The 21,887-nt window shown below is 30.9% G+C and overlaps 1 protein-coding gene and 3 non-coding genes across 4 annotated transcripts; all 4 read right to left on the reverse strand.

Annotated features, from left to right (window-relative positions):
* Positions 1-3,949: 3,949 nt before the first annotated feature.
* On the reverse strand, positions 3,950-5,299 carry LOC105782734 (uncharacterized). The gene is made up of 3 exons (XM_012607685.2): positions 5,264-5,299; positions 4,113-4,393; positions 3,950-4,031 (listed from the first exon to the last, which is right to left on the reverse strand). The coding sequence occupies exons 1-3, from the start codon at positions 5,297-5,299 to the stop codon at positions 3,950-3,952; spliced, it is 399 nt and encodes a 132-aa protein (XP_012463139.2).
* An 11,794-nt stretch (positions 5,300-17,093) lies between these two features.
* Positions 17,094-17,195, reverse strand: LOC128033305 (small nucleolar RNA Z103). The gene has a single exon (XR_008189522.1). It is a non-coding gene; the product is annotated as a small nucleolar RNA Z103 (small nucleolar RNA).
* A 44-nt stretch (positions 17,196-17,239) lies between these two features.
* Positions 17,240-17,324, reverse strand: LOC128033471 (small nucleolar RNA snoR116). The gene has a single exon (XR_008189553.1). It is a non-coding gene; the product is annotated as a small nucleolar RNA snoR116 (small nucleolar RNA).
* A 93-nt stretch (positions 17,325-17,417) lies between these two features.
* LOC128033482 (small nucleolar RNA snoR117) lies at positions 17,418-17,503 on the reverse strand. The gene has a single exon (XR_008189554.1). It is a non-coding gene; the product is annotated as a small nucleolar RNA snoR117 (small nucleolar RNA).
* Between the last annotated feature and the right edge of the window lie 4,384 nt (positions 17,504-21,887).

The following is a 21,887-nucleotide window of genomic DNA, read 5'->3' on the forward strand; positions in this document are numbered from 1 at the left end:
ACATAAGGTCCGAATATATATATAAGCATATACATGTATAAACCTTTGGACTTGGTTAAAGGTATGAATGTGTATATATATGTACACGTGAGTTGTAATATATATGTATACTCATGAATAAGTCTTGAATATATTTAAAGGTATGAATCTTATGTATGTATATGTACTTTCAAATATGTGTGTATATACATGTACAAATTTTGTATTGAATTAAAGGTATGAAATTTTAGCTTAGATTATCTATAAGGTATTAGAATGTATGATATATATTTTCTTTGAATTGATTTTTTTAATGTTATGAAATATATATATGTATTTAAGTGATTCGATTAGTAACATATATTACTTAAGGTATGATAAAAGTTAAATGATAAGATTTTAATAGTAGAATTTAATTGATTAAATTATATGTATATATATGTGAGTGTACGGATGTCTAATTAAATTATTTAGCTGAATTTGGTATTTGATCTTTATATATCTATGTGGTTTAAAAATATAGTTTATAAATTATTGAGCTAAATTTTTATGTATGGACAGTATATACAAATATAGTTCGAACATGAGTAACAACTTCTGTGAATTGAGATTTTTAGGCTCAGTGCCTATCAGGTTTATTGTTAGTGAATTAATTCAGACTTTATGTCTAGCAGGCTTGATGCCGGTGAAATTATTTAGACTATAATTCTAGCAGGCTTAATGCCGGTGATACATTTCGGACAATAAGTCTAGCAGGCTAAAAGCCGGTGTACCGAATCAGGTTTTAAAACCTAGCAGGCTAAGTGCCGGTGAATCTGTTTAAATTATGTGAGAATATGCAATTGATATATCTATGATTTTGATTATATGGAATTGATGAATACATAAACGTTCGACCTATTTTTCAGATACATGTGTTTGATGAGTATACAAATGTTCAGTCATATGATTTTGGTTATATTAAATTGATGAGCATATATATATTGGGTCTAAGCAATTATTAGATATATATATATGTGTGCATTCGGTATATGCATATATTAAATATATATGCAATAGGTATATGCATTTGCTAAGCAATTGATAAATATATATTCGCAAATGCATTCAATAAGTATATATATACATGTTTGGTTAAATGCATTCGGTTATAATGTTTATTTAGTATATATATATATGATCGGTTATATGCATATGATGTATCTGTATACATATATTCGAGGTATGTGTTTGATGTATATATATATTTGATTATAAATAAAATGGTTTAAGGACAACAAATGCTAATATAATAATTATTTGTGTTATTTACGATTTCAGTGAATTTGATTTGGAAATTATATGACTTTTATATATATATTTTTTTTAATTATGCTATAGACTTACTAAGCTATATAAGCTTACTTTGTTCGTTACCTCTCTCTGTTTTATAGACTTTAGATCAAGCTTCAAGGGGATCGTCAGCAAGTTCATCACCCTATCTATTATCTCGGTATTTAAAATATTTAAATTCTAACTATGGCATGTATAGACTAGATAAATGTTTTGAAGGTCATATTTTGTTGTATTGTATATGATAATTATAGCCATACTAAAATGGTTTATTTTCTTATGGATTTGCTAGTTTGCAATGTTTTTATTAGTTAGATTTTAATGTCTTTGTTTATTAGAAATGGTTAGAAGAGAGAAGTTTAAAATTTTGCATTTTGTTTTATAATAGACCAAGCTTATTATATTTAAATATATATATAATATATATGCATTGATTTTGAGATGGTTCTGTTTGTTCAGTAATGCCTCGTAACCCTAATTCGGCGATGGATATGGGTTAGAGGTGTTACATGAGAAATTACGTATGTTATGGTTGAACTTACCTATGATATGAATAAATATATTAATTAGCTTATTGATGTTGTTATTTAAGTTTATGTTTAATCAATAGAATGAAAAATAAGTAAAGGAACTTATTCGTAGTTTTATGAGAAGGTTAATGATGGTGTATAATGTTTATAAAATCCTATAAAGTTAGAAATGAATATATATATATATATATATGATGTTGATAGACTTACTCATTTATGAGTTAGTGGTTATGTAGTTGATAAATCTTGATGCATTGATATAGTTTTATATTTAATATATAAAGTTTATTATTGAATTGGAATATTATGTTTAAAGGTCATACGAGTTTACTAAACATTCATTGCTTACGTAGTTGTTTATCCTTTATTTCACAGATTATCAGAAGCTCAATTGGGTTGGAAACTTGTCGGAGTTATATCACACTATCCATCAATTCTATCGGTATTTTTAGATGTTTTGATTTTGGTTATAATGGCATGTATAGGTTATTTTGGATAAATGTTGACCTATATGTGTTTTGTTGAGATAAACCACTTATTTGACTTGTGTTTTGGTATTTTGGTATGTGCATAATTTGCCTTATAATGTTGATGTGTGGAACGATTTGTGGTTGAATAATGAAAGGTAAAATAGTAATTGAATATGCATATGAGGTATGTTTTATAACTTGGTGTGATTTGGTACTATGCTATAGTAAGTGTAATGTATTTGATGCTATTGAATAAGTGATAAAATTGGTACCAAATGTTAAGTTTTGGTAAATGATTTACATGTTGTGTGTTAATGCAATTATACATAAAAGTTGGTTGGTTGTTTTCTTGGTTACATGGATTACATGGTTAAACATGTTTATAATTGTCATTTGAGGTGTCTAAGGGCATATTGGTTGTATGTGAATATACTACATGTTTAAGACTTGATATTGCTTGTTTTGGATGCCATAATATGGCTTGTTTATATGCATAATGTTAATTTTAGGTTGACACCAAATTGGGTGAAAAAAATTACTTATAAAATAGTTTATTTTCGTCCACACAGGTAGAGACACGGGCGTGTGTCTCAGCCGTATGTGACACACAGCCAGGTGACACGGCTGTGTGTCCCCTGTAGCTTATAAAGGTTTGCAAGTCAGTATGTTCACGCGGCCTAGCACACGGGCGTGTGGTTTGGCCGTGTGACCCCTGCAGTGTTGAAAATTTTTAAATGTTTCCGAAAAAAAATTCTGAGTTTTCGAATTAGTCCCGACTTGTTTCTAAAACGTATTTTGGGCCTCGAGGGCTCGAATAAGGGACAATATGTATGAGTTTGATTGGTTTCTGACATGAATGTTATGTTATATGAAATGTTGAAATTTCTGTCTATTTGATCTGTAGACTCCGGTAATGCTCTGTTACAACTATTTTTAACCATTTTCATCAAAATGTTTACATTGATTTTTCTTAAAATCATTATTCTAACAACAAAAATATTTTATCGTGGCGAGTTTGAAAAGATGCTTTTATGAAAATATTCTCATCATTATTTTGAACATTATTTTTATTATTATATGATTATCAAAGGATTTTTTAATTTTAATATGACACACGATGAATTTAATAGAATTGAAATGATGATAATATCTAGATCTAAATTTTAAATTTAAAAAGTAGAGAAATTAAATTCTTAAAATAAATGTAGAGATAAATTTCAAAACATTTTCTAACTTTTAAATTTTTACTCTATATATGTAAATATCTACGAATAGATATCAAAAATAGAAAAGGAATTGTATGAAATTACGATTCCACATCATTTCATCCATTTCCAACAAGAGAATGACAAATAAAATTTTTGTTACTGAAAAAATTCAAATCCAACTAAAATGGTAAAAGTCAAGATGAAAAATCTTATTTATCATTTTTATTGAAAAGGATAGAGATGACGTAAAACCACGCTTTCATACAATCCTTTCTCGAGAAAGATATAAGAAGTGAATACACCACATCATCAATTCAATATATGGATGAAGAATAAAATCAGAATAATTAAAATATAGCTTGAAAACATCACAATAACTAAAAGAATATACAAACTAAAGTTGTAAATACAAATATACCAAATCAATTAATTATTGTAACCCAACGTATACTTCATCGTAATTCAGTTGTATGAATAAACAACTATTGTGATTACGCCCTCCCATTGTTTCACTGCAAATAATTTAAAAAGAAAAACATTAATAGTAATTCTTCATAATATATATTAATCTTCTTTTAGGATGCAAAACAAACCGAAGCAAGTGAGTTAAATGGGAAGCCTTAGCAATATCGCCATCTTGTCGTGCCTTGAGGATGTTGAACATGATAGCCAACCGGATTTGAGTCACTGCCGTTTGTCGGATTACTTTGCTAGTTTCAATGCTGAGTTGTTGGCATTCTTCGCCTATGGCTTCCATTCTTTTTCCAACTTGCCTTTGCCCTTCATTTATGCTTTTTTGCTCTTCCCTTATCTCTTCTATCTCTGCTTTCAACCTCGCCAATCTTCTTCTCCTACTTCTCTTTGCAATCTTCCTCTGTCAATAATACTTTTACTGCATTAGTAACATCGAAACTTACAAGGAACTATAAACTGTTCAATATATATATTTGAGGTTCCCACACTTTGATTCATAAACCACAAGAAATAAATATATATAATTAATATATTAGGAATATGGACCATAAAATGGAAAGGAGAATATAAATAGATAAAATATGTCATAATATATGAAAGTTATATGCATGTACACACAAAATGAAAAAGCTTATGATATGATTATTGATAAACTCTTTTAACCAACAGATTCCACCATCTTGCAGGTTATCCCGTTCACTTATAGGACATAACCATCTAAAAACAAATTAGCCTGACCTTAAAAGAATTAACATTAATAATATATAAGTATCCTCCATCCAAATTCGTTCAATTCAGTATTATTCTAGATTAGAGTTTTGTCTCTTGATTTTGTTAAGAGTCGCGTGAAGTCTACAGAGTAAAAAAACATCTTGTCAGATCAAGTTGCGTGTCACCAGCCGAAAGGACATGAGCATTGCGCACTTGATAGGATTTGAATGCTAGCCCTTTAGCATATGTGCCCTTGGATGCCATATAAAAGGCAAAGGTTCAAACCCTACCAAGCGCACAATGTTCATGTCGCCTTAGCAAGTAATCGTGCACCACACACAATTCGATCCAACAAAACATTCTCATTCTGTGAACTTCGACTCCAGCTCAGCCTCTCGACAGAGTTAAGAGACAAAACTTTAGCTTGACTTAAAAACAATATTGACCTATTAAGAGATTCTTCGAATAACATTTCTAAGATTTCTTTGAAAAAAAGCAACCTGTCCTCAACATGTACAATATACAAATGAAGGTTACAGGCTCTAAATATTATAAATACCTTTCGGCCCATCAATCCGACAATAGGTGAAAGCATGCTCTCTTTTGTAATAGCCAAGCTAGCAACACATCTTATTTATAACGTTTTCATGGAGTGCTGGCTAAGAAACTTATCGTCATTAGAATTAACGTGGAAGTAATTGCTAAGTCAATGACTTCATTATTAAAATCATCACAATGGTTTCTGTACGGTATAAAAAGAACATAAATAATATTTATTATTTAAAAATAACATAATTTTTTATTTATAATTAAACTCCAAACAAAATATTTAATAAAAATTTATATTTGAATATTAAGTTTGAGGTTGAAAACTTAATCAGCAAGTATTGGGAAAAGAACATCAAAAAGTCTCATTGTCCGCATTGAAATTCTATTAAGAATTGGAGTTGACGACTTCCATCGTGCGTCTCCCAATCTCTTATTATTTTTATACCTCACTTTCCAATTTCTAGAATCAATTACCAGTAATTATATTCTCAGGGGTAACAATATTATTAAGTATAGAATTAAATGGCAAAAAAATAAATGATTATGTGAAATTATAAAAATATATATATCCTCATAATAATATAACTTAGGTTAAAATATATCATAAGCTCTCTACTCTTTACAAATTTAAAATTTAATGTGTGGACTTTTATTTCCAGATATTTATGCTCTGTTTGGTTTCAAGAAACATACATCATTTTCGTTTTACTTTTATTTTCTTAAAAATAAAAATATTGAAGAAAATGTGTTTGGTAAAAATATTTATAAAATAAATTTAGAAAATGAAAATGGAGATATATTAAAATTAGAAAACAATAAAGAAAAAAAAGTTGTTTTCATTGTATTCATTAAAAATGTTTTGTAAAATGAAAATGATGAAAATAAGATATTTTAGTTTTAGATGAATTTGCCCCGTTCAAACACATATAAACACAAAATTATTTTTATTAACTTTTTAATATTATATTTGGTACCCTATTTCATAATATATATATATATATATGTAAAATCTTTTATTTTATGTCTATTAGAGAAAATTAATTACCAAACATGTTTTCATTGTTAAAAATATTTTTCTTTTTTATTTATCAAACATGTTTTTAATTTTAAAAATAAAAATAAAAATTGTTGATGACAATTTAAAATTCAAGTACAATTGTTAACTTTTTATTTTTGTTAAATTTGTTGATGAAAATTTTGAAATAACAAAAACTCACTTAGTAGCAATATAATTAAAAATGGTGTTGTAATGAAGATGAATTTAAAAGAATAATTTCAACAATGTTAAGTTGTACATGAATTTCAAAATCTGAAAAGTAAAAGACTAAATTTCAAAAAATAAAAATACAAAAATTAAATTATAAATTCACAAAGAGTACAAAACTTTTAACACATTTTAACCTATAACTTACTTTGTATATAAAAGTACAAATTGATGATAGGTCATACCTTCATATTAATATTCAAACCTGCTATTTTTAGTAATTTATTAGAATAAATTATAAACTTAATAAAATATTTTTTAAACTATTTTTTTTATATTTTGAATATGTCTAATATCAATATTAAATAAACTTGGTTTTTTAAGTGTGACAAGTAGAGTATAATTACAATTACAATTACAAGTTCAAGTAATTACAAGTATCAAATTATTATAAACAAACTGTCTGAATAACCACCAAGTAAAACCAAACTATTTCAGTACAAGTGGACTAAGAATTGATACAATCCGGACTAAAGCCAACAAACTGGGACTAATGGCCTAAATATCTCATACATGATAGGACTCAGAAACCTATGCATATAATTATGTTACTATCATAGTCGTATATTTTATCGTGTTTTAATTATGTTACTTTTCACATATATCTCTATTATTATTTAAGCTTTTGACTAAGTTGGTGTTACCCTCAACCAGGTCACCAACTCGGTTAGGGGTTTAACATCCTCAAAATTCCCTTGGTTGTAACAATGTTATTTTTAGTAGATATAAGCTGAATTTTTCAAAATAAATAAAATGTGATTTGTAAGTGTTAGTGGAGAAGATAGTAGGAGACTGGAGAAAATTTTAAAAACTGATGTATTGAGAAATATTAATGAGGTATAGACTAAATTGGAAGGTTTTACTAAATTTTGGAATCAAAGTGAGAAAATTAAAATATAAAAGGATTAAATTGAATTAGTGGTGAAATGTGTGATGACATGGACAATACTTTTACCAAGAGCTAGTGGATAATGATGATGGATAGATTTTTATGAATAAGTTATATTGTTTTATTTTATATTTTATTATTGTTATTACTATTATTATATTTTATTATTATAGTTGTATTTTAAAGGAAAGATGTAGAAGATTCTTCATCTCTTTCATGTCACCACTATTTAGAGAGAAAAACTTTTCTTTCCTTAATAATTTAGTCCCCTGTCATCATTAAAGGCCCTTCCAAGTTTGAAATTGTTAAGTATGACTCCTATTTTCAGCCAAATTTGAGAATAATCTTTTAGTTAAACTTTGTTTATTTGTTTCAGTCAAACACTAACTAGTTTAGATTATTTTATTATTATTTGACATATGAATTTAGCCTATAAATAGGCTCTTTTACAACATTAATAAATACACTCATTAGAGATTAGAACTCATAACACATTTAGAGAATTTTGTGTTTACGTTTTGAGGGTTCTTTGTTTTCGGGTTTTTGGGGTTTAGTTTTATCTCTATCTTTTGTACTCTTCGTTCTTTTGTCATTATAGTAAAATTATCTTTACCCGTGGTTTTTATCCTCTTTGGAGGAGTTTTTCCACGTTAAATTTGTGTGTTCAATTTCTCAATTTATTCCGTTATTTTTACTTGTTGTTTAATCGGGACGATCCCTAACAAGTGGTATCAAGAGCTAGTTCAAAGATCAGCCCATTCAAATATGGCAACAACAAGGTTTGAAATTGAGAAGTCCGATGGTGAGACAAATTTCAATTTGTTGCAAGTTCGAATGATGGCAATTTTAGTTCAATCCGGTTTGAAAAAGGTTGTTACCGGGAAAAAGCCTGAGAATCTAAACAAAACAGAATGGGAAGAGCTTGATGAAAAGGCCTTGTCTACAATCCAGTTGTGCCTCGCGAATGCGGTATTGCAGGAGGTATTGATGGAGAAGACCTCATCCGCCTTGTGGAAAAGGTTAGAAACTATTTATGCGACTAAGTCTCTGGCTAACCATTTAGTGTTGAAACAATATCTATTTACGTTTCGCATGAACGAAGGTGAGCTTCTTAGAGATCACATCAGTCAATTCATAACTCTTTTAAATGATTTAAAGAACGTTGAGCTTCATATTGATGATGAAGATCAAGCTATGCATTATTGTGCTCTTTACCCCCTTCATACAAGTCTTTCAGGGAGACCCTGATTTATGGCAGAGACAAACTCTCGTTCGAAGATGTGAAGGGTCATTTGTTGAGTAGAGACAAACTCGACAATGAGCTTCATTTGGATAGCAAGGCAGATAGGAAAGCTTCCGTTTTGATAGCATCAAAGAAACGAGACAAAAAGTGTCGCTATTGTAAAAAGTTAGGTCACGTCAAAGAAGATTGTTAAAAACTGTGAAATAAAAGAGCTGCTGAGAGCAACGAGGAAGATGTACCTGGTGCTAATTTGATCGATGAAAGTAGTGATGATTTCTTGTTAGTGTCAATGAGCGATAACTCTAAGCTCACGTCCGAGTGGATCCTAGATTCGGGATGTTCTTTCCACATGTGTCCCAATAGAGAATGCTTCTCTACATGCAGTTCGGTTGAAGGTGGAGTTGTGCGCATGGGAAACGATTCATCTAGTAAGGTAATTGGTATTGGTACTGCTAAAATTAGGATACACGATGGGACGATTAGGACACTTTCAGATGTCAAGTATGTACCTGATTTACGAAAGAATCTCATCTCCTTGAATATTTTAGACTTGAAAGGATGCAGAATCAACATCAAGCGGCTCTAAAGTATCTCGTGGAGGTCTCGCTTTGTTAAAAGGTAAAAGAACTGGCAGTCTTTATATTCTGGAAGGTTCTACAGTGACCGGTGAAATCGGACGTCCCTCGTCCGTTACAAAGTCGAAGTCAGCTCGTTTGGAGCGGAGGCAACTTGGTCATAGGAGGGAAAAATGTATGCCCGTTTCGTTGAAGAGAGGTTCTCTTTTGGATGCAAGTTTTGAAAAGTTAGGGCACTATGTTCGTGAAAATCAAACCCGGGTTAGTTTTGATTTGGCAGTATACAAGTCGAAGGCTAGAAGTCTTCCAGTTTCTAAACACAGATTCGACTTAGTTAATTCCCTGCATAGTTCAAGATAGGCTCGTGGCGGCCTTTGGCAAAGATGGCGTTCTGGAAATATGAGTCAAGTTGGAGATTTGTTAAGTATGACTCCTATTTTCAGTCAAATTTGAGAAATAATCTTTTAGTTAAACTCTGTTTATTTGTTTCAGTCAAACACTGATTAGTTTAGATTATTTTATTATTATTTGAAATATGAATTTAGCCCATAAATAGGCTCTTTTACAACCTTAGTAAATACACCCATTAGAGATTAGAACTCATAACACATTTAGAGAATTTTGTGTTTACGTTTTGAGGGTTCTTTGTTTTCGGGTTTTTGGGGTTTAGTTTTATCTCCATCTTTTGTACTCTTCGTTCTTTTTCCATTATAGTAAAATTATCTTTGTTTGTGGTTTTTTATCCTCTTTGGAGGAGTTTTTCCACGTTAAATTTGTGTGTTCAATTTCTCAATTTATTCCGCTATTTTTACTTGTTGTTTAATCGGGACGATCCCTAACAGAAATCAAATTTCCATAAAAACCTTAACTAAACCAAGTTACCCACAACCTAGTAAGCTTAATGTTCAAGTTGGAAGTGGAGTGTTCATGTTTGAATAGAGAGAAAACCTAGGCTCTAAGGTAAGATCTTCATAATTTAGAGTTAGTATCATGTTTATTTTAATTATTTGAGCATGAAATTATTATTTGATAAATGTTTTGATCATACATTTTTTTATTTATATGTGAAGAAGACAAAGATAAAGAGGTTGATGTTAAAGGTGTTAGAAAGGGAAGCAAGTAGATAAAGGTTGAAGTGTTGTGAAGCCAAAATATGTAAGTACTTTAGGATTTATTCTTACCTAATTAAATTATTATGAGTAAATACACTATTGCCCATACTAATACTATGAAATTAAATGTATATAATATAATAAATAAGTGTTAAATTCAAGAAAATGATTTATGAATGCGGTTATTGATGGTATGGTTAGTTGAGTAGAGTAAAGGACTAAATTGTAAAGTGTTGAAAAGTGTTGTGTGATTATGAAATTTTCTTAAGGATTTGAATTTGTGAAATAAATTGATTATTTTGAAATTTAATTGTATTTATGTCATTGACAAAGCCCATGTAGACAAGTCTTGAACTTGTGGGATATAGATGACTTGTCATTAGGAATTCCGTAGCACGCTTGTGAATTTAGCACTTTAGTGCTCATGTTCTAACACTACTAATGGTTGTGATCATCTACCACTTACATGCTTGTTTACTCCGTGATTACATCCTGTATAATCTTCTTGTTCACTCGAGTCTACAATGGGAAACGTGAGTGATATATGAATGATAAGTGAATGATGAAAGTGTGACAAGTGAAAATGTGTTAATTAACCTTGTTATTGTGTACTTATCTTTTGTTTAATTCTTGTAATCATGTTAATCATATTTATTTATTTCATGGAATTACCTAATTGAATTCAAAGGTAAGATATTAATTCTTGAGTATTTACTAAGCTTTCACAAGCTTATTGTGTTGTTTTGAACGCATAGGTAAAGATCATTTTGAAGACATCTTTTGAAGTGATCATCCTCATCCTCATCCTCATCTCATCATCAAGCAAGGATTGAAGTGTATGGAACTTTTATTTTGGTAATTGAGTGCCATGTACACAGAATTAGAACCATTGGAATATTTGTAGTAAATTAGCTAAGTGGTTCCAAAGCTATGTCATGCATGTTTAAAATTATTTTATACCTTTGGATTATCTTTCTTAGATGGATATATTCATGTATTATATGTGATTTTTTAATGATATTTTGATATATTTAATTTCTAAAAATGTTTAGAAATGTTGTGGAATGATTAGAGACGATTTTGACTTAGTTTTAGGTGTTTAAGTCATGTCTAGGGTAATTTGTCCTCGATGTCACGACATCCAACATTTACTATTGCGACACCACAGGTCAATGTCGTGGCATTGAAGTTATTGGAGTATTCTGCCCTCAGTGATGCGACACCCATTTTTCAATGTCATGACATTGATCATGTTTACCCTGTTTTAACTCGAATGGGCCTTGAATGGTCTCGATTTGTAACCAAACTTTAGGAAGCCTAGAAATGACTTGAATAACTTCAAATAAGCTTATATATATGTTAAAATGAAGTGTTCAAATAAATGTTCAAGTTAAGCGGTCATCATGTTCAAAAGTGATATTCTTTACTCAAGATATAGGTTCAACTCGGGTAAAGGGTGTTACAAAGGAAATTATGGAAATATCCTTTCATGATTAAAATAATTATTTTATTCTAGGGTACTTTAGTCTTTTATTTTAAAAAATATGCATATAGTGAGATTTGAATCCAAACCAATCACATTAATAAAACATTTAATTTATCATTTAGATAAAGCTTTAGTTTAAGATTTTTATACATTTTAATTTTATTATGCACACTATTATTATTTCCATCAATTGTATATATTATTAATGTATTTGATTGAGTTGGTGTCAAAAGTTAACTCGACACCGACTCATAAACAATTTAATCTTTTTTAATTTTGATATCGTACATATTTCATGTGTTATTATTAATTAGTTTCAAGCCATACGTTTCATTATTTATTATATGTTATTTTTAAGCACACGTTTGTTTTCTATACTTGGGCTTATAGAACCGCAAATACTGGGGTTAAATAATGGAAAGGAAAACAATAACTTTAAATTTATATTAAAATGCAATTACATGATTATAGACTTATTTGGATGGACGGTGAGATTGATTTCAATGAGATTAAAATTAGTAGGGGTGGCGAGATTGGATGCTATACTGGGAAGATATGTGTTTCGATGCAAACACAATGATGATGATGAGGTGATTTTTTGTAAGAATACAAAATGACTATTGAGTACATTAGATTAAATTTTTTATATGATTAAAGTTATAACTTTTTTGAAAATTTAATTCATAATTAAAAATCATGTTGACACGTTATTTATTATATTTATTTAAATAATTTAATTAATATATTGTTAAATTAATGACAGTAAAATGAATACAAATTTTAGAAACCTTCAAAGAAAAATAATTAAAAAGTAAAATTGTTATCCGAAGAGATTAACGAGAGGATGAAGTGGTGGTTTTGATGGTGGTTCATCTTGGATAGGTTTCTAGATGGATGGGAATGAGATCTCTGGAAAAAGACTTCCTTCATCAATTCTTATAATTAGGAGAAAAGAATGTGTACGTGTTTCGAGAACACTGACAGTGAAACCAAATCTCTCACTAATATCCATCTGCATCATCTTCTTCTTCTTTAGCTCCAACTTAAAAGTTTTCTTTTTCCTTACATTTTTATTTTGCTCTCTAAACGGTAATTTTATTAACAAAAAAGAAATCAACATCATACCTACATGTGACCAAAAAAGTGAAACCAAATCCTTTGATTCTTCGTGTTCTGGGTTTTCTTTTTGAACCTAGACTCTAATAAAGTGTGTTTATTTGTTTCCCTCTTTTAGTTTCTATTTCTTTGGTTTTTTGTTCTTTAGTTTTCGTTTGATTTGGGTTTGCATGTCTGATGTTCTGGGTTATGGGTTTACATAACGGAGACCCGTGAGTTTCTGACCATCAGTTTTGGGTTTGCATGCCTGGCTTACAAATGAACATCAAGAAGAATGGACAGAAAATAAATAAATAAAGTAAGAAAAATATGGAATAAAAAGAAAAGGACAAAAAAAACTGGGATACCTTCAACAAAGAATTTTATTTGGAATTGAATTTAATTTTTTTTTTTAAATTACTCTTTTACCTTCAAAATAAAATTGGTAAATTTTTAATAAAAACCCTCTCTCGTTCAACTTTTTAGGTGTGCCCATGATGCCACATGGCAGTAAATGAATTTGTTTTTCAAAACTAACACCATTAAGCTAAAGTACTCAATTGAAAAGAAAAATACTATCAAAATGAACAATACAAAAGTACAAGTATCAAATTAACCATTTCACTAAAGTACAGGGATAAATCGTATCATTATCCCATTTTATTTTGATAATGCTAGTTTTTATTATAATTTTTTAATTTAAATTTAGTGTTTACATTATATTATTTTAATTTTTTACAGAGATTTATAGGTTAATTTATGCATATATGCTGAAAAAAATTAATTGAGAAACTATGCCAAATCCTAAAAATCTATTGATCTAGGCTGTTTTTAGAGAGAGAAAGAAAAATGCATCCTACAAGGCGCGTTTTCACCGATGTGACAATGAAAACGCGCCCTATAAGACGCATTTTCACTTAGGTAAAAAAAAGTTTCTTCTTCTTTTTCTTGCGGTTGAAAATTAGACATTTGTAAGCTTATTTTTATCAGTGTTTGAGATAGACAAGGTTATAGTTTTAAGGAAAGTGTGAGTTTACAGTGGTGTTGTGGAGTTGAGTGACCTACAAATCTCATTTGTCATGTGAATATGGAGCCATCTCTTGGGAAACTGAATCGCGTTGCAACTCAAGGTCCCAATTGATGGTGATTATACGGTCTGGGGTTAAAGTGTAACTAGGGCTTCAAGTTTACAAAGGTTATGTTGTCAAGGGATGGAGCATAAATGGGGCCATAGTTGATGGTGGTTATGCATGCACGACAACGAGTTTCTCATCAAAAGAGGATGCTTTATTAAACTCAAAAATAAATACAATGAAGAAAAATGCAATGGCATTTCAGTACAATTAAGTAATGCGTCTTATTCACCACCACCAAAGGCGGTGACCTCATTATTATAACTTGTGACAACATTGGGGTTATTCGATTTTTTAGATTTTTTATATGTAAAATTATAAAAAATTCAAAAAAAAAATCTAAAAAATATATAAAGGGGTTATAATGTAAAATTATAACATGTTTTATATTCACCACCACTCATCCTGTAGCGATTTCACTGCTACGTCAGATCAAAACGCCTCATGCACGGAGCGTTTTCTCTCTGGCCATTTCAACCACAAAACTTGTTTAATTCTAAGCCTCTACAACCAGGGATTCCCGGGATAAACTTGATCGAGAAAAATGTAGAAATCGCACGTGTTCTATTTTATCATCCTAGCTCGACTTGGAATTTTTCCCAATCGATTCAAGTAAAATAAAATTTGAGACGAGTCGTATTGAAACGAGTGAAAGTATTCGAGTTAAATTAAAAAATTAAACATTTCAAGTTAAAATCTTGTGCCAGTATAACTAATTGCATGTTAGAGCACATAAATTTGAAATCATATATATTTGAAAACTCTTCCAAATCAAAATAAAAAAAATGCTTTAGTATAATAAACTTGAATTGTTAATTAACTTAGTTAGGACCCCAAATTATTATTCTAGAAAGTTTTGACTTTTTAACTTTCTTTATATATTTTTAGATTTTTTTGAAATTTTATAATTTTACATATAAAACATGTTATTCAATTATTTGAATTATTCGAGTTATTTGAATTGTAAATTTTAAACTCACAATTTGATTGCATACAAACCAAACCAATTTAATAAATTTGTTTCGTACATTGTAAATAAATGTACATTTTAGATGTAAAAAATATATATATAAAAAATTACAAAATAACGTAATCATTAGCGTCCTGAATGTGTGCCACAACCAGGTGGGCGTCAAGCATACCTAGGGTCCTGTTGCACTGTTGTGTTTGGCAACTGCTCGTCGACTTCAACTTCACATTAACGTGCACGAAGAGGTTGACTATTGACATCATCTCTTCCTTTGTGGTTGAACCCAACCGTATCCTAGCCGCCTTTTGTGGATCCTCTTGAGTTGAGTCAGTGGTTGCAAGGATGACCCACCTCGGTAGAACAATGATGTTGGGAGAGTCTGCGACACTATCGATTGGCCGCTATGTGGTGTCGCCTGGCCTAATTACGGATAGAATATGGGAATTGAAGACGATACCAGATGCGTCAGTGTTGATGGCGGGATCGGCATGTAATATGGAGCAGTGGGTGACGGTCATGCATAATATATCCCTGAAGAAGGTGTTGATGCGGGGAATGATGGGGCGTGTTGTGGTGCTTGTATAAAATAAACTGGTGCTAAATGTGTTGATACATTGAATGATTGTGCATGTTGTGGTGGTTATATAAAATAAATAGGAACTGAAGGTGATGATACGGGAAATAAGTGTGTATGTTGTGATGGTTGAGAAAAAAAAACTAGGTTAAAAGAAATAATAAATAAACCACACTAATCAAGAGGTTGCGCGGCAATGGTGTCCTCTGATGCAGATGGAGCAAATGTCAATCCCGCCGCATCTACATCTCCCAATCTAGGATTGATGGGCCCTCGTCTTGGCCTCCTACGACAAGTTGGCTACTCCTCTCTAAATCTAACAGTAAATACAACTTGTCGTTATGCTTGAACCAATCCATGTAACTCGAAGACATCACCAACTTCGATGTAAGAAATGGTTCATGTGTTGGCAAGAATTCTTACCTACACTCTCACATCTCGATATACTTCTTGTGAAATGTTGGTAAATCTTCCTCGAGTCTTCCTCGCAAGTCAATCTTGTTGAGGTTATCAAGCTCCTAGGTAGCAGTGGAATAAGCTATGTACACCCAAACTGTTGCATGACTCAGTCAGATTTGTACATCTCGATTGTAGCAAAAACGACCAATGGCACTTTAATGTTCCAAATGTTGCAATTGGCCAAAAATTTGACCGATACGCATTCTTGAATCATCGGATCCGCATATGACATCCATATAAATTGTATTACGAATTTATAATTTTTAGAACATGTGTAACATTTAATTTCAAGTGCTATAACACATATTATATAACTTTGAAATTCATAAGCTAACCTCCTCATCGGTTTCTTGATCTAGAGCTAGTCAGATACCCTCGAGTTTAGTCGATATACAAAAATTAATAATCTAAACAACATAATAATTAACTATTTAAATTTAATTAATCCAAACGAATAAGTTGATTTGTATTTAAAATTTTATAAGAAAAATAAAATTGAAGAGAAAAAATTTGAAGAAAAAAGAATTTAAAAAATATTTGAGAATTGAAAATGAAAATTTGAAGATTGAAAAATAAAATTAGAAATTGGAGATTGAAGATTGAGAATTTAAGAAGAAATTGGCGTATTTGGGTGAAGAGAATAAATGTTTGAAGGATTTATATAAGAATTTTTATGACTGTGGGACCTTATTGGCCATTGAATTCAATGTTACCGTTGTAATAGTAGCGTTAACTAATGTTATAATGCACGTTTTCACTACACACCTTATAAGACAATAATTTTAAGAAAATCAGACTAATTTTTAAAATATTTTTCAGCATTTTCATATCTATAGAATAAAAAGGATGACATGTCTTTTTATTGCTCCTACTATTTCCTATATACTTCTTTTATTTGATTTATTTTAAATAATATTTGATATATTATTTTCATTATTTTTATATTTTAAAAATTAAAACATATGATTCAATTCAATTTATGGGTTTTCATCAAAACACCTCCTTAACATAGAACAGATAAATTAAAAACTGGGATGAAGAGGGATCAGAACACTGGCTTCCAATCTCTAACGATTTAGAGATTAACAAATCGCACAGTATGTTCAGCTTCGATCATCTGGGGAAATATTCATCACTTTCCCCTCTTATCTCCCATTTTATGAAGGCAATAAAATAAAATGTAAATAGGCTCAGACAATAGAAATGTATGATTACATCAACGAAGCAAAGCTCTCACAGTTTGATGGTATAATTTCTCGTCATCACAGCCTTAATCATTCATCAACACAGAGGGAGATATGGATTCAAAACAAATTTAGATTTTTTTCTTTAAAAAAAAAATAAGAGCTTATTTTGGTTTATTGATGCCTCAGAAATAAAACTTGAAGAGAATACATCAGGGAAAAAATATTCTCAGATGGTACGGACAAATGTTAGAACATCACAGGCAAGTAATAACCAGACTATAATGCTAATTTAAAACTTAGAATTCAAATAAATGGAGAAAAATAGAGAAAGAGGTGAGAGGCAATGGGTTGAGGCAGGAAGAAGAAAGGGATGAAGATATAAATAGGGATGGGAAGAAAAACCCTAACTATTTCTACCTATGTTAAATTTACGTCTTTGCCCTTACTATGCTGGTTTCAAACTTCCTTTTCCGTTCTCTCTCTATTTTTGGTAATATTCTCTTTTTATTTATTTATTATTTTTACTATAATATGTTTTTGGCCTTTATTTAGTGTTTTGACTCAAGCAATGTAAACTCAAATAGAAATTCTTAATTAATATGTATTTCTGTTTTCTAATTTGTTACATGCATAATGTTATATTTTTTACTTTTTTATATAGATAATATAAAATTAATATTTAAATACCTAAATGGTATAAATATACCATTATTTGTCAAAATGGTATGTTTTCAACAGTGTTGAGGGTGGAGGGAGTTAGGGTGGCGGCACCACCATTTTTTCTGCTGCAATCACGGAATCATCATTAGCATATGATTTCTGAAATATATATATGAAAACGGTGGAGGGGTAGGAGAGGCAACACGTGTATTTTGTGTCTATACACGGGTAAAATCAGGTAAAAATACGGGTGGAGGGTGCTTTAGAGGTGGCACTAGTGGAAGACTCTTGATAGGCAGCACCCAGTCACTATTTAAAGAGTGTTTCTTGAACGATTTTGAAGATAAGAAGAGAGGAGGAAAAAATTTGTTGTAGAAGAAGAGAAAATAGAGAAGAATTTGTAAGGTTAGTAAGTAGATATAAATTTTATTTTTTTACAGCATATTTTTTTGAAATAAAATATTAAGAAATTTAATTTGTTTTATAGATTTAGTATTGAAGATAGACAATCAATTTTTTTATAAGTTTATTTCGATGGAGTAATTTTAACAACAACAATTAGATGTATATTTGAATGTCCCCGACAAATAACAATGAGATTTAATAAAAATGTCTCGGTTGATGATATGAAGAAAATGATCAATCTAAAAATTGTTAGACGTTGTGGGAGGAGGATCTTGAAACTATTCTACAAATTTTCAGTTTCGACAGTTCTCATCAAATTTATCGAGATGCAACTTGTAGATGATGAAGACGTGGAGACAATGATTACTCTTTATTACAGGAATCGGAGCTACCTGATGTGGAGTTAACTGGAGATTTCACTCCATTAAGTGAAGAACATGGAGTTCAAGATCTGTGTACGATGGTTCCGAGAGCATACGTTGATAGGTGAACAACTGTAAGCAGGATCAACATCAATCTTAATGTTCCACCTACATTTGAGAACCTTAACTCGGGTCTCCGTTTACAAATACATCCAGTGGTGATTGAGATCGATATATATGGTGATGATGAATATGATAATAATTGTCCTTCTGACCACGGGTTGAAGATTGTAGTGATCCCAATCTAGACAAGGTCCTGGATGATATCGATGATGAAGACACGAATAACGATGAAAATGTTAATGCATCTTCACTCGGGAACTCGAGTTGAGGTATTGTGATACGCAATGTTCTTAGGGCACATATGTCGACCATAGATCCCAATGGGCGCATGCATCTGAGTTCTTGGAGTACCCTAATATACTACCTGCTCACCGATTGACTGCAGATCCCGAACATGTAGAGTTGTTCATGGGCCAAAATTTCGCAACCAATGAAGACTGTGTATTTTCCATTAAATGGTATAGCATTAATGGGTCGATTGACTACAAAGTCTTCTTGTCTAAATCGACATTATATATTGTGGAATGTTGGAGGTCGACAGAAAGCTGTAATTGGCGGGTACAAGCCGTATTTATCTAGAGGTCACAAAATACGGTAGGTCCAAAAATTTGTTGGGCATCACACATACACTTCAACACGTATGACACAAGATTACCACAAACTTGATTCCAAACTATCTGCAAATGCATCATGTCAATGGTGAAGGACATATCAGCTATTCCTGTATCAGTATTGATTGTCGAAATGCAAAAACGGTTCTAGTACCGAGTGTCATACTAGAAAGCATGGATAGCTAAACAGATGGCCATGGGGCATTTGTACGGAGATTAAAATGCATTGTACAAATAGCTACAGGGGTGGATATCCGCTATATAAGAGTACATGTTAGGGACTATCATTGAGTTGCAGACACACCGTACTATGGCCTGGACGACCAACTACAACTGGGAAGAAGAACTTTCTACTGGATGTTCTAGATGTTCGATCTATACGTGCAAGCCTTTCTCCACTACAAGCTACTTGTACAGGTTGATGAAACCTGACTATGTGGAAAATATATGTAGATCCTACTTATTACGGTTGTTCAAGACGGGAATCAGAACTTACTCCTGTTAGCGTTTGCCATCATGGACAATGAGAACATGGAATCATGGGAATTCTTCCTGACGTACTTACGAGCATATGTTGTTAGGGAGAACAATGTTGCGGAATCCCGGATCTAGACACAAGAGAAACACAAATTAGAAATAAAACGAGAATAAATAAAATTAGTTAAATAATAACAATAATAATAAAAGAAAAAAGGATAGATTTGCCTTATGGAACTCTTGGTTAACTTGTAACCAAAAAGGCCAATGATTGAGCGGCTCCCTACAAAACCCTTAGAAGAAGCACCTCTAGAAACACCGATGAACGGGAAAGAAATTTGAATATTTGTAACTCTGAAATACCCTTGAAAGTAACAAACTCCAAACTAAATAGCAAGAGAAGAATCACTCTACTCTCAAAAATTTGCCTCACACAAATTTGGAAGAAAACAAAATACTCTCTTTTTATTCCACCCCCCCAATGTGTAGAAAGCAAGCCTATTTATAGGCAAATTACAAGAGTAATTGAATCCTAATAAAACTCTTTAAAATTATCTAAGAAAATAAATAAATAATAACCTAACCAATAAAATTACTTAACTCATAAGTGATGTGTCCCAACCAATGAGAATTAAGTAAATAATAATAATAAGATACATAAAAGATTAATCCACCAATTTATGGGCTTTCACTATTCCAAGATTGGTCCAGTGAATTGCATTCCCGTATTTGTCAACGTCACGAACATGATGAATTAAATTTGTAGCAACAAAGTCTTGGACAAAAGCATTCATCTTTGATTTTAATTGTCGTGCCTTGCTTCGAGCGATTGGACCACTAGGAAAAACAACCCCTTGAGTGTCACCTCCTTGGCTCGTATCAAACAATATTTGCATCATATCCGATAGATCGAAAGGACTAATTTATACGATTAGGCGTTTCGGTGTTCTGTGAAAATTCGTTTACTATATTTGGCACATTGCGACTAATTTATACCGAGACAACAATAATGCAAACTCGCAAAAACAAGTTGTGAAAATGGGTAAGTTTTAGTTTCAACATATGTTTTAGACGATGCGATTGCAGGAAGTTCTATACATTCTGTTACCCCTATGCGCATGTTGTTGTAGCTTGTGCTCGTGCCTCGATTAATGCTGAACAATATATCAATGAGGTGTACACTCGCGAGTGCACATTGTATATTTGGGGAAACAAGTTCCCCGTCTTGTGTAATTTGTCTACATGGGAAATGCCTCCGCTGACTTTTGAGCTTGTCCTAGATAAGGGGTTACATAAGAAGTCAAAAGGTCATCCACAAGTGTGAATGGATGTAAGCAGATGAGGGAATAATAGTCGTAATGTTTGAGAATGACATCGTTATAGTAGTACAATTAATAACATCTTATAGTAGCACAAGTCAAACAACGTTATTAAATAATATTAGTTTAATTGAGCTAAAGGGATGAAAAATCATTATGGTAGAGATTTATATGACAATTAAGCCATTTCTAATTTAGCGGACGGGATGTATGTATGTTTTAAATTAAAAATATATTAGTTAATGACATTTTTGTAAGTTAGTTAAAATCATAAACAAAGTAAAAAAAAAGATATCATCTTTATTCTTTTCATTTGGAGAAATCGAATACACCATTGAAGCACCTCCAAGCTTTCGATCATTATAGTTACTCTTGCATGGTAAGGAATTTTAAACAATTTTCATGATTTTTATGTTTTGAGATCATTATAGTTTAATCTAGCTAGTACAAGGGCTAATTCGTGAAATTAACAAAATATAGAAAATATACTATTGATGATTTTAATTGATTTTGATGTTAATTGGTAGAATATGATGTTTGGGTGTTTAATAAAATATTTTGTTAAGTAATTTTGAATAATTTTCAAGTTTAAGGGTTTAATTGAAAATGAATTAAATTAAACATGATTTTATTGTAAAATTTTAGCATGTGAGGACTGATTTGGTATATTTATAAATTTGGTATAATGAG

This window comes from Gossypium raimondii, chromosome 1 (assembly GCF_025698545.1).
Source record: "Gossypium raimondii isolate GPD5lz chromosome 1, ASM2569854v1, whole genome shotgun sequence".
NCBI lineage: Eukaryota > Viridiplantae > Streptophyta > Magnoliopsida > Malvales > Malvaceae > Gossypium > Gossypium raimondii.

Excerpts from the sequence above, each read along its gene's own strand:
- LOC105782734 (XM_012607685.2), bottom strand. The coding sequence starts at position 5,299 with ATGCTTTCACCTATTGTCGGATTGATGGGCCGAAAG. Across the intron at positions 4,394-5,263 it reads TCGGATTGATGGGCCGAAAG|AGGAAGATTGCAAAGAGAAG; the intron begins GTATTTATAATA and ends TATTATTGACAG. Across the intron at positions 4,032-4,112 it reads CATTTAACTCACTTGCTTCG|TGAAACAATGGGAGGGCGTA; the intron begins GTTTGTTTTGCA and ends AATTATTTGCAG.